General features: G+C 33.4%; 1 protein-coding gene across 1 annotated transcript in view; it reads left to right on the forward strand.

The window, feature by feature from the left end:
• Positions 1-14,067, forward strand: part of LOC137647255 (serine-rich adhesin for platelets-like) — a 75,311-nt gene that overhangs the window by 33,755 nt on the left and 27,489 nt on the right. Inside the window, 4 exon segments of the mRNA XM_068380649.1 lie at positions 2,712-2,740; positions 2,743-2,929; positions 4,572-4,590; positions 4,592-4,676. Of these exon segments, the coding sequence (XP_068236750.1) occupies positions 2,712-2,740; positions 2,743-2,929; positions 4,572-4,590; positions 4,592-4,676 (320 nt within the window).

Raw genomic sequence — 14,067 nt, forward strand, 5'->3', positions numbered from 1 at the left:
TTATTTTAGATACAAAAACGGTTATCAGTTCTTGGCTCCTTAGAAGTTATATTTCCTATTTTAGTTTTAAATCGGTAATGTTCTAATACAATAATAGCAAAGATACAGAATGGTAATCACACACACACACACACACATACACACACACATACACACACACATACACAATACAGACTCTTGTGACTTACATGGATATCTTTAGGCAAAAGCTGGAATGGTCTAGAATTTGGTAATAAGATACTCAACCAGCAGTAGCTGGTGAGTGGGAAGGGGGCACCCTCCCTCATATGAGTTTGTTTTCTATCAGTTCTCTTTCAGCCATCACTGAGTAAGGATGTGTTTTCTGCATCCCTGCTGGTTGTCTTAGCTCTCTTCGCTTGTGATCAATGTAATAACTATCGTTTTTTATTTAATTATGGCATGAGTAATTTCTTTATTTATCTGTAAATGTATTTTGACATAAACATTCATTACCATTGTTGTCATTGCAATGACTTTTTCAGTCATAGCTACATTTACTTCAGATAAGATTTTCCTATATAAACAGTGCTGTAGTACTACAAGATATTACATGATTGAGAAATCTGGGTCTGGTTATTAAAAAAGCAAATTGAATAATTTATTAAATAGAATCTTTTTTTAAGCAAAATTAACAGAAAGTTCATATCACATTAATATAATAAAAAGAACATTTACGATACCATTAAACACTGACGATAACTAGTTCACTGACTGGTCCACTTACCTATCATTTAAGACCTGCAACAGAGTAAAGTAAATTAAACAAATCTCACAAAAATAAGAAAGATGAGAACCTTAGTAAGCACATCATTAGAAAAAATTTAAATAAAAAGGGTTGTTTAGAATGCAGACACGATACAAGTACTGTATAAGTATTCATACACACTAAGTATTGCCACTACAATATATTTTGGTCTGGTAGTATTAAATCAACTCCCCAAATGCGGTTTTCAACAATATGTAGAAAAGGACAGTCTACAATTGAATAAGGGATCACAGTCTTATCGGCAACTCCACCAACATGCCTTCCACAGGACAACCACATTCTCAGTGCCATGCTAGTGAATAGTATTCGAGTTATACTAGTTCCCTACTGAGTGTAGGGTGTTGCACAAACCTGAAATGAATGAGAAAATATATGACAATTTAAAGGGCAGATGAGAGATACACAAATATAAATAAAAAAAGATATTTTTTTTAGAATAAGTTGAACATTTGAAAAATACAAATTTTCGTTCAATACCCATTTAAGAATTAGTGTTACAACATCCCAAATAACACTTTAGTTACTCAAGTCTCTTATTTGGGGCAGGTATTGTAAGAACCCTTATCCAGAGTCTCGCAGAGATGTTTTGGTCGCAAAAACATGGTCTCCCATGGACAGCATTAAAACGGACGTACAACAAACACAAGAGAACGTTGAATATATTTTTATATATTCTAGGAATGACAGTATTTTGTCTTTAAAACAGAAAATAACATCTAATAATGAATATTGTAAGCTTTCAATGCCTGTATTGTAATTGTGTTCTATATAGTTATGTAAGTCTCCTCTACCTTTATGCTCGCAAGGACTGGCTTATGTCAGATTTGTATAAATACAGTAGGGTCCCGAACTATGCGAGAATTTGGTTGATAAATGGACCCGCATAAATGGAAAATCGCATATTTCGGAACACATAACAGAAATAATTCCAGTTTCATGGAAAAGCATTTCATTTAAGAATTATAGAAGTAAAAAGTTGGATGACTGGTAATGACTGGTCGTCTTTGTTATCCTTTTGCAGTCGCAGGCTGTTTTGTTGCTGGCTGGACAATATTTAGATATTACCCAACACAACAGTCTTGTAATGTAGCCATTTGTTAAAGATTTGCTGCGCCTTCCTTTTTCCATTTAAACCAGAGGGAAGATGTTTGGTAAAGCTTATACGTCAGGGACATCACGACTTATGCTAGGTTCCAAGTTAGTGTAATTTTATGACTCATGAAGACAGGCTTTCTTGGCATCTGAGATAAAGCCACATACATGGGATACTCAAACATGGAACCCTGGAACATTGTCAGCCCTGCTCTCCGTGTATCGGGCTGTATAGATGGGTATAGATGGTGTCAGGAGTCATCCTGTCCTTGCTCACATATGTAAAGAGGAAGCTAACTTTTCTGGGTAGGTATGAACATAAAAGTGTTCATTCTTGTAAGAGCAAGTCTGGGAGATTATTGAACACAAACTCTAGGTCATATAAGTCCTGGCTCAAACCAGCCTGTTTTTCTTGTCCTGAAAAGAACTGATTGGCGAGTGCTCAGGTAAGAGGCCTAAACTTCTCCCACTCACCAGCTATAGCTGATCAAACATTATATTACCAAGCTTCTATGGCCATTTAATATTCCGCCAAAAAGAGATATCCTAATACAGTAAATGAACTGGGTTTATATTTTAGAAAAAAACAAATAGTCTTCCAAATTTTTAATATTACTCATTGAGAATAATGGATGTTTTTAAAGGTTCTTATGGAATCAAGAAACTGAGGTACTTTATTGCTAAAGCAAGAGTTAATTTCCCAGCTTCCAAGCAGTGTTTATTTGTTCAAGAGTAACAAGTAAGGTGTTTTAATCAAGTGTGTTTATAGTTTTTAAGTTGTCCTGGAAAATAAAGAGCTAAACGATGACTAAAGCAAGTTTTGTTTTCCCAGCCTCAAAGCCGAGTGGTTGTACTCTCAAGGAAAGGACGGGGTTTCCAGGTAGGAGAGCATGCACCGTTAGTTCAGTACTTGTCTGGGGTGTGCCTGGCTGGTGGTGGATGGGGAGGGGCTGATCTTCCCGATGATGATGATAAGTTGGCCAAGATCTTACAACTGGCTAAACAACACCAGCATGACCTCAGACACGCAGTCAATGGGCAGGACAACAGGTGTGGACACTGAAACAACAGCACTATGCATGCAGAAATTGCTTCTTAAAAAGTGTGTGTTTGTTTCTTGCTGATTTAATTGACCTCTACCAATTAAGGTGATTCACAGAGCTTATTTTTGGTTGGTATGGCTTTGCATGTATTGCGCTGTTTTCTCTCTCTCTCTCTCTCTCTCCTCTCTCTCTCTCTCTCCTCTCTCTCTCTCTCCTCTTCTCTCTCTCTCTCTCTCTCTCTCTCTCTCTCTCTCTCTCTCTCTCTCTTTTTTTTTTTAGATTTATGACAAATTACAATGTTTTTAATATTCTCATACATATTTTTATTTGTAGAATCAAATTTTTTGCACTTTTTATTTTTCTACTCTTTTGTAGAACATGAGCATGGAGATGTCCATGCTGTTAGTGGTGATAGGTTATTCTATTGTGTTTAAAAGGGTATTTTTCTTAATTTCAAACGTTTTGGTAGAAGCTCATGAAAGCTCCTAGATTTGTATAGATCTAGATTGCACTTGTAGGCTAGCTGGTCTGGAATTTTGTGACACGTGCAAAATCTAACCCTCATAAAAAGAAATGGGCGAAACTACTTTCTTTCATAATACTGCACGGCTATTACCTTGCTCATCCATTTCAACCTTGCCGGGTTTTGTTGGGAGGGATCCCAGAGTACTGTACAGTAGTGCTGTGTAGGAAAAAAAATTGGAGTTCTTTTGAGTTATACTTCCCCTTTCATCCGGCCAGCAAGTTTCTGTCAAAGTGGCTTCTCGGTGAACTGAGAGGGGCGGTTAGAAAAAGACAGATACAGATGCTAGCATGACAACGACCGGCCTTGAAAATTTCAGAAAATGGGTTTAGTTAAAGATATAGACCAGATTGAAATTCAAGTAAAAAATACACAAGATGGTAGTGAGGACTTTTACTTTTAAGCCTACGAATAGAAAATAATGCATGAGAATGTTATCAATGATGATGAATAATAAGGTGCTCTTCATTAAAGAGTACACCCTCCCTCATATGATGATTCAAGACAATCCATGAGTATTGCGTCTTTTTACTGTATTTTAATTCTGGTCCCAGAAGTCTTATGTTCATCTAGGAAAATAAGTGGTTTACATTCATGATACAGATTGGAAGAAATTCTAACTCTATTAGAAAGGAAAAACTTCAAGAACATTTTTTTCCATTATTTCATAAATATTCTATGTAATTGGTAAACATAAGGAAAAGATTATTATTTGGTTTGAAATATTTAAAGATTATGACATATATATTTATATATTTTTTGCCATACTGTTTTGTGTTTATATGTATAATGGATATATACAGTATTCGTATTCACATTTCATGTTTTATTTATGACCAGCATTTTTATATTTTATTCATGGTTTATTTCTGTCTTTACATTCTTTTTATCCTTCTTTTGAATGACTTTTTTTCTTAGCATGCAAACTACACTTGCACCTTTGTGTTTCAGATAGTGACTGATTTGTAAAAGTAGTCATATTTTTGAAAGATTTTAGATAATTTGTCATCATTAAGCAAAAGGTAACATTGTGGGTTTGTAAAAAAAATTTTTATCGAGTGCAGTAACTGAATTGCATGTCCATTATACAGCAACAGGAAATGATGTGGCTTCCTTTTCTTTTTAGCGAATCATCAAGTGGCCGTAGGCAGTCGTTCGAGTAGTCACCATGATTCACCAGCCATGCACAGACGCAGTGTTTCGCGTTCCTCCTCCATGAGGCGAAATACGGGTTAGTCGATTAATGTCTTAGTTTCCTATGTACTGTATGCCTTACTTCTTTAGATGTTATTTTTTGCTTGGCTGCAAGTGCTTCATTTTCTTGTTCCTCTGTCAAAAATTTAATCTTTGTTGAATAGGTTAAACAGCTCGTTGTTGTGAACCAGTTTGGTTTCAAGGTTAATAGACCTTCCGGAGTCCTTAGGCATTTCAGATTATAGTCATTAGGTAATGATTCCAGTTTTCAGTTGTTGCTGCAACACTCATGAAATTTTGTTGCTTTGCATAATAATGAAAAGATGTGTATAACCCCATTGGTTCTTAACAAGGGTGATATGTTTATATGGATATAATCATAACTATATAGGTCTTTCTATTGTAGGAAATTATTTTAGTCTATACCTCTGGAAAGGCTAGTTACAAGTTACTCAATGGGCATTAATAAAAAAGATTAAAAAGCTTCTGAGGTGCCTTAGGAAAGAACTAATCATGAATGATCATTATCAGAAAGTTTCAAGTGTAAAATATTAATCTGATGGGTAAGAGACTGTTGGTATATCAGCTGTAGTTTTGCCAAAAACAATCTCTCCTCTCTCTCTCTCTCTCTCTCTCTCTCTCTCTCTCTCTCTCTCTCTCTCTCTCTCTCTCTCTCTCTCTCTCTCTCTCTCTCTCTCTCTCTCTCTCTCTCTCTCTCTCTCTCTCTCTCTCTCTCTCTCTCTCTCTCTCTCTCTCCTCTCTCTCTCTCTCTCTCTCTCTCTCTCTCTCTCTCTCTCTCTCTCTCTCTCTCTCTCTCTCTCTCTCTCTCTCTTTTTTTTTTTGGGGGGGGGGGGGACTGGAAGCAGGAAAAGGTGCGTCAAGTGTAGTTTTGCTAAAGAAATTGTTTCAGAATGACTATCAAAGATTTCAATGAGGGTTTAATGTATGAGCAAATTTAGCATCCTATCAATATGGAGAAAAATAGGCATAAGTTCTCACTCTTGTTGTTGGAATGTGGTAAGATAGGTAAATTTTGGAAAGGAAGGTAAAATGTAGTTTGGAAATAAGATAACAGTGCTGTATGACTGAACATGTATTATGAAGTTTTCCTATAATATAATGGTTACCTGAAAATAAATAAAAATTGAGTTTGTATTTAAAGATTGTAGTTTTAGTGTTTCTAGAGAACAAACTCCTTACTTCATTTGTACCGTACTGCCCAGTAAAGTAAGGTGTTGGTGGCAAATCATCAGCTGGCAAGATAAGTATTTAGTCTTCTCTGCTAAGAACCTTGTTATATAGCTTATTTATTTCCTTATTTTCTTTCCTCACAGGGTTATTTTCCCTATTCGAGCCCTTGGGCTTATAGTATCCTGCTTTTTCAATGAGGGTTGTAGCTTACCTAGTAATAACATTGATAATATAATAACAGAAGATGCAGATAGAGGAATAGCTGTCTTATGCATTTATGGAAATTACATTAACCCTTTCACTGTGTTGTATAAATAGTCACTGAATGATTGAAAATGCTTAAAATTTACTGAATCTATTTTTCTGTAGCAATGACTGGCTGTTAAGCCATTATTCACAGTACTTACTCTGTTGGAGAACTCTCACTAGAAAGGAAAACTTTAAAATTTCTCACAGTGGTGACTCAACTCTCTATCAAATACCATAATTTATTGGGCAGTAAAGTGTACGTAAATTAAGAGGTTGTATGTTGTTATTAAACTTAGAAATTATTTAGAATTTTTGAATCCCCCCTTTTCATTGAGCATGTTTTCAAATTTTTAACCCCACCATAGTGTCCTGTTTGTTAGTTTATGATAGATATATACACTATCAATCATTCAAATTCATAATTGTGTCCCTGTGTATAAGACTAAGGATTGTTGTAGTTCAGTTTTGGTTTCAGAAACTAGGCAGTCGAGATCAGATTTTGAGATGCACTGGGAATTGTTGTAAATTCTGAGACCAAATTTGATGTCATATTTTTGCTTCATTTTTTATTACTGTATGTTAAATGGTTAAATCATGATGAATGTCATGAATTATTTTCTTTTTTTATGGCCATTTGGAGTTTTGGAGGTGAAATTATTTAAACCTTAACTTTTGAATCGGTAGCAAAAAAAATTTTTTAGATTCATTGTATTTTTACTATTGTACTCTGTAATTGGTATGTTTGTGTTGCTGTTGAAAATGAATGAATGATAGTGTGTTGGAACATTCTGGTGGCTGTGTCAAAGCTTCTGCAGTTTGTATGTGCATAATAAGTTTTGGCTATAAAGAATTTTGCAACTTCCTATAAAAGGTGGATATAGATTGTGGCTCCCCATGCTTCAAATATAAGATTCCTTCATACTAAATCTATCTTGTAAGTGTTCCATTGATTTATCTTTAAGTTTATCTCTGACTGTCTAATCCTTCTTGGACTAAAAATCAGTATGTACTTTCAGATATTCCAGGCTTATTCAATGCTTTCCAAAACTGGAAAACCACTCGTTCTCTCTTATCTGACATTGTACGTAATCATTCGTGGTTCTAAGTTTCTTTCGAGAAAAAGCTAAATTCCTGCTTTTAGAAGTCTTAGTTACTTTTTATTTTCAGAGAATATCTTGTGCAAATAGGTAATGAAAGTATATTGTTGTATAGCCTATATGCTTGTTGAAGAGGATTCTTTTGTCCCAAAATCTTGCATTATATTTCTTAATGTAAGTTGGATGAACTGTACACCTCTGTTGTGTATTCTCCATTGCTTTTTTTTTTTTTTAATTAGGTATGGTCTGTGAAGGACTAATTTATTAGACTTAGATATGGTTGCCAATTACAGTGTAAGCATTGTTGAGCTGTATGGATAGTTTAGATAGCCAATCCTTCTTATCTTTAAGAATAGTTTTATGATTTACAAAATTGTCTTTTAAAAGGCTAATTATTTTCTCTTCTTATTCTATTTTGGATTCTAAAAATTACAGTCTATAAGTTCTCATCTCTAATTAAATTTTTATATTTACCTACATTTTGAGGATGTAACCTGAAAATATTTGTTATTGTGAAATTGAGAAGAAATTCACTTTCAATGTCAGCTCTTTTGATTAAAAGAGATAATTTATCAATAGCAAACCCATCATTGACATTAAGCCAATTCTTGGGTCTTCATAAATCCTAGACATTAATTTCCTATGCCTAAATAATCATATGCTGTACACTATTCATGTTAATGAATCGTGGGTTCCATCATCCATGCAATAAGAGGGTGTCATTTTGGTTATGGTAACAAGGATTAGTAGAGAAGCATGGATTTTCCTTAAACCACAGTCTAGCCCCTAACATAAATAAAAGTTGTCTGCTGTCAACATGTATATGGTTTCAACCCTAGCGTTCCAACTTTTAACATCCCTGTGACAGTCCACCCAGAGAGTGATTGCTTGACTTCATGGTCTTGTAATATCTCACAGTTTGTGATGGAGGGAAACCTCCAAAATCACTGCTGGTGAAGGGCACCCAAGGTCACTCAAAGACTTGGTTAGATAAGAAGATCTAGCTTAGGAATAAGAGGCATGCAGTTGCAAATATAATGCCTGGAATTTTACCTCTCATAGGCAAGGTCAAGCATTCTGCTCAGAGATTAACTGGTTTTTATACTGATGATAGCTATATGTAAAATTTTAATGAACTGTAGAATCATCCTTGTCTGGCAATAGGAGCTGAAAAAAGCAATGTAGACACCCAAGAAGTAAGATTCTTTACTAGGAAACCATGATCCATGAATATACATGTGTTAATTAGCTACTGGGTGTTAGGTAAGCAAGAAATGGATAGGAAAAGAGAAGTCTATAATAGCATAAAACTCAGGGTCCTTAGGCCTGTGTTTGTACTGCAGGCTGCCAATTGGGAGTCCACCGTCTTCTTTTTCTTCTTCAGGAATAGAATTTAGATTTCATGAAGACCAAATGAGTTGAACCAATGTGAATCTTGGGTTGTATTTAAATAACTTTAAAAGTTCTCATGATTACTTTATACTCTATTAAATAACTGAATCATGGAAAAGGTCTGAAATCATGAAGCTCATCATGTAGGAAGAGTGAATGAATCCAGTACAAATAGAATTGTTTACCTAAATTTTCAAAGAAAATATAGATAGTATTATTTTGTGCTTTTATCCAGTTTTCTTTAGATTTTTCCAATATCAGCTCTTTGTTTGAAGTAGCAAATCCCAGGGTATGTTGCATGGGAGATTGTTTAGATTAAGTTTGAGTACTGTACATTATTAGTGAGATTATTCGCCTAAATTTAAGGAAAGTCTCTTAATCTTTTGAGTATTCGTAATATTTATATGTTGGTTATTTTGATGTGTTGACATGAAATTGGTTATATATTATTGTTTTGTAGATTAGGTATGAAACTGCCGATATATTTAAGGGATAATAGCTCATAATGCAGAGGGATTTTGAGCTGCAAGGATGTTTCCATTTAAATTTAGAGAGTTGGACAGGAAATTCATTACATTATATTTGAGTAATAATATGCTTTTATGATAACCTAACAAATTTGGGAGCCTTTTAAAGTGCATGTAGTGCATTGGACATGCATCTTACAGAGATTATTCCTAATTGGGTTCAGCAGTCTATGCAGACTCATTTTAATTGTTAGAAATATCTTATACAGTACTAATTATGTAGTTACTAGTTAACCCAACACACTTGCAAATTAACATTATTTCCGTTATTATAGTTGGTCAACAGGATTTGTTTACTGTATACTAGGTTGTACAGTACAGAGTAAATGTTGTTATATTTCTCTACTACATTTTGTCTTTGAAAATTATTTTTCCAGCTTTCATGTTACATGATAGAGACTTGTGTTTTAAGAATTTCAGAGACTTGTGTTTAAAGAATTTCTGATGAAGTCTAGACCTTATAAGAAGGTAAAGGGAGTAATCTTAGATTATAATGTTTCATTTACAATGTGCCTTGGGGAAACCGTATGACAGTTACCATGTGATTTGTAAAACATGTCAACTCTCATACAATGATATATGAAGCATCCGCTTAAACCCACAGAAAATAGTTTAAACAGAATTAAGCTCCTAAATTTCCCAGTTTGACTGTTGTGATGGATTGCTTTAAAAATTAGAATGCAGAGCCACTTTTGTTGACCATGGTTTACATTATCTTGATAGCCTAGGGGCTTTCTTAGTTTTGTTTGTACAGGTATACCTCACCTTACGTTGGTAATTGGTTCCAGGAGAGGCGACTTAAGTTGAATTTACTTCGCTGAATTTACTTGTCAATAGGCTAAACCACAAATAACCATTTTCAGTTCTGTATTTTATTCATAAATGCAATTTGAATTATATATGGTTAATAAGAGTCTATTTAAGCTTACAAATAAATGAATTTCAGTTTTGGTAATTGTTCACTGTTTTTAATATGGTACCGAAAAAAGTAATTTAATTTTACAAATGTACATTCATACTTGTAAATGCAGATGTTTACAATTTAGCATGTTTACAGTACATTGCGGGCTCTTTATTTGTGATTGTAATATGCTCTAAGATAGTATAAAATAGAAATTTTTTTTATGGATAAATAACAAATTAAGTTATTAAAATTATTTTATGATAGTATGAAATAAACTTAGTTGTTACATTTACCAACATTTATATTCATTATCTTTGTCCTCATTGCTTACGTAGAAGGCTGTAGATCGACAGCGTCAACAGCTGATTCGTCTGTTATTGTTTTTTGATACTCGTTTTAAGAAACTGGTCGAGAGTTCGTTGAAGTGTACCGTACTCTTCTTTTCTTCAAAGATTAGGTGATAGAGCAAAATCATATCGGCAATACTGTACTCGTTAACTATAAGTGAGCATAATCGTGATACCGTCATGACCTTGAAGGCAGGCTGTTGTTAAAATACATCTCCAGTTGATAATAGTACAAAAATTATTAAACGAAGTTTAAATGACATCGAAAACCAAGATTATTTTAGACATCTTTCAGTACGTATTTGTTATGATGTCGGCTAAAGCTACAGATCAGCTGACGAAATCGAATGACGTGTTTTACTTCCAGCCTACGATTTAACATAGATTTAAGAAAAGTAAAAGTTTATTTTGTGTGTAGTATTTAGCCAAAATTTTCTAAAGAAACAGACTTATGTTAAATCTATTCTATGTGTAGTAAGGCATCCCAGAGAGAGAGTGAGAGCATATTCATATTATCGCATAACTAATTATAATACTGTAGCTATAAATGAAATGTATGAAAACCATGATATTCTGTAAAAAAAATTTTGCTGTTTAAATTTTCATTAGGAATTTATAACGAGTTAATACATGTAAATGTTAGATATTTGAACTACCATAGAAAACGCCACTGTTTAGCCCTTAAAGACCGCTAACTAATATAAAAACAGTTGGAGATGTTTTCATAGTTTGTTCGCTAGGATTTATGTTAATTATGTGAACATTTACCATAATTGTAAGCATTTTTATATGTTTTTTTTATACTTTAATTCATGTTTATTGTGAAGTAACATGTTTTATTTGCTTTTAACGCTATTCCAGTGATATTATGAGTTCAATATTTGTGGAAGACAGACGGAAAGTCAAACAAAATTACTTGAAACTTTATTTTTATTTTCCCGTGTATTATTTTTGACAACCGACTTAACTCAAAACGGCGTAAATCAAGGTATACCTGTACAGTAGTTCCTAGTACAATAAGCTTTTTATTATGTAAAAAGACGTTGTCGTACATTCTCTATATCCTGGTGCCATAGATAAATTTTTGGCATATCATAAAACAAATTTAAGCATTTTAATTGTTTGATTCGACCCTTGAATACTCAACACTGGAGGTAATACGAGCCAGTACATGAGTATGTCATAATTTACGGTGTTAATGTTTCACTTCGCTATTCAATGTCAAGATGTTATTTTCTCTTACGTCATAGAAATGAAGTCTATCCTCAAAATGTACTGTATATGAAGGAATAGCTGACTCATACTTATTACCCACTTATATTGTACAGAAACAAAGTTCTTACTCGAAGCAGTTCGCATAAATAAAATCATTTCTGTGGAGAATGTACATTTAACATAAGAGGCCAGTGCTTTTAGTCTTTTACTTTACATGTTTCATTTTTTTTAATTCGGGGTATTTCACCAATTGGCCTTTGTCGCAGAATGGCCTATGCAATTTCCATATAGCCCAAATTTCATAGATCTGTCAAACTTGAAGCCTCTCTCCTTTGTCCATATTCAGGAATGGCTTGAATGTAGGTGAGGATGGAGTTGCAGGTTTATTCAAGACATTATACAGTATTCAAAATAATTTGCTAGTGATATGGAGGTTTTCTGTTACCTTTATATTGATTTAAGATGGATCAGGGTTGTTTACTGTACATAGTCGATTTAGTAGTGTTTACAATTGGGATGATGTTGAATAGAAAAACAGAAATAGTAAGGAAAAAGTATATATAAATCATTTCTTTTAAAGAAATATAAGAAAAACAGAAATAGTATGGATAAAGTATATATTTCTTTTAAAGAAAGATAAATTTTAGCTTCTTAACTTTGAATGATGCTTAACTTGGGTTATTTATTTTTATGTCATCTTTTTAATATTTTTTAAATTTTACAATATGATTTTTATGGTTTTTAGTTTATGCATGATTAGGGATCACATTCTGATAAGATTTTTTGGTATGGTGCTAGTATTTCCTCGAGTTAGTGCCTCCTGAGATTTTAATTTTTATTCTGTATGCTTTGTTTATATTTATTGGGAATGTCTTGTCTTTATACACCCATTTAAATGTTCAAGCACTCTTGCACATTGCTTCCTTCCAAAATCAAAGTATGACTAGATTTTTTTTTCTAAAATTTTAAAATCCAGTGAGGATTGTATATGAAGGCAAATAAGAAATTTGGGATGGTAGACCTCTTTATTATTCCCCAAAAATACTTTTGGAGGAAAGAATGCTGCCATTATTAAATTCTATAAGTAGTTTTAGCTGTAAATACCTTAAAACACCATACTTTTGCTGCTATATTAGTATTGAGAGGTGAATGAAAATTAGCTATATTAATAATTTAGTGGAAAATTGGTTGTACATAGTCTGTGTTATACAAAGTTTGTATGAAGTTATAATATGGTTTGTTATATAGGTTAATGGCAGTTAGTATTTTTAAGCCTTACAGACCTTATTTTCACAAGTGTTTGTATACCTAGTTAAGCATTGACTGTATTAAATAGATGGTATAATGGTTAGACTGACGCTAAAGATATTTTCCCTAGGGGAGTCATTGTCTAGCTTGTTGAATACACTCATTCTCGAATTCAATCCAGTTTGGAGATCATACACAAGCATGCTTTTGAGTATCTTTTAGACTAACTTTATTTTCAATTATTCTCAAGTTAGTGTTAGGTCACATATCTTTATTAGTAGAAGAGTTTGTGGCTGTTGTCAACATAACAAAAATTCCATTTTGAAGTGTTCAATATATGTATATAGAAGTATAAGGTGAAAATGTTATCACTGCCAGAATGTTTTTTTACTATTTTTATACAATAGCTGCATTATTATCCTAATAGCTGTCTTCTACATTGTTTAAATGTGCATTCTTGTGCTTATATGTCAAATTTATATGGTTTTTATACTGATTGATTACTGTTGGTTTCATCATCATCAGAGGCAGTTATAATTACTTAATCTTACTATTAATGGTACAGGTATTTCATTATTTTGAAATATAATTTTTTCACCATCTTTTAAGCCAACTTGTTACACTCCAAAAGAAATGTGAATGTTGATGTCTTAATTTTACTTTAAAAGGAGATTATAGATTAACTTACGCCAGAAAGGTGGATGATGGATTTAGAGTTGGAGAAACTTGCCTTTTAGATTGTTGTAGCAGTTATACCCACCAACTTCCAATCCCTGCCTGCGACTTCCTAGTAAAAAATCAATTTTCCTAGTATGAAGAACAACAATGCTCTACTATTGTTTATTATTCGTACAATGACTAACTTATGGCAGAGGTTGAATATGATGTTCTTCTGTGCCCAGCAATAGCACCATACAGGTATAGGACAATGAAATTTGTAGGCTTCTCTGCTCTTAGACTTTACTACTCCAGTAACATTTCCACTGTCAATATAATCTCAAGCAATGACTATGATCTCTGTGCTTGAACTCAAGTCCTATGCTTGCCAATGCAAGTAAGGGAAAAATCTTGCCAGCATTAATTATCATAATCTAGCTGTTAGTTACAGGTAAGCTTGTGCTTAACTGGCTATCTGGGTAAAGATTATAAGTATAAACTTAGTTGTGGATGGCACCAACTTGGTAATGAATTCCAATAGGGTGAAATTAAGGTGGGAAGATAAAGGAGCAGAATGTCTTCTTATCAATTATATGGTTAT

The sequence above is a fragment of the Palaemon carinicauda genome, chromosome 9 (assembly GCF_036898095.1).
Source record: "Palaemon carinicauda isolate YSFRI2023 chromosome 9, ASM3689809v2, whole genome shotgun sequence".
Classification (NCBI taxonomy): domain Eukaryota; kingdom Metazoa; phylum Arthropoda; class Malacostraca; order Decapoda; family Palaemonidae; genus Palaemon; species Palaemon carinicauda.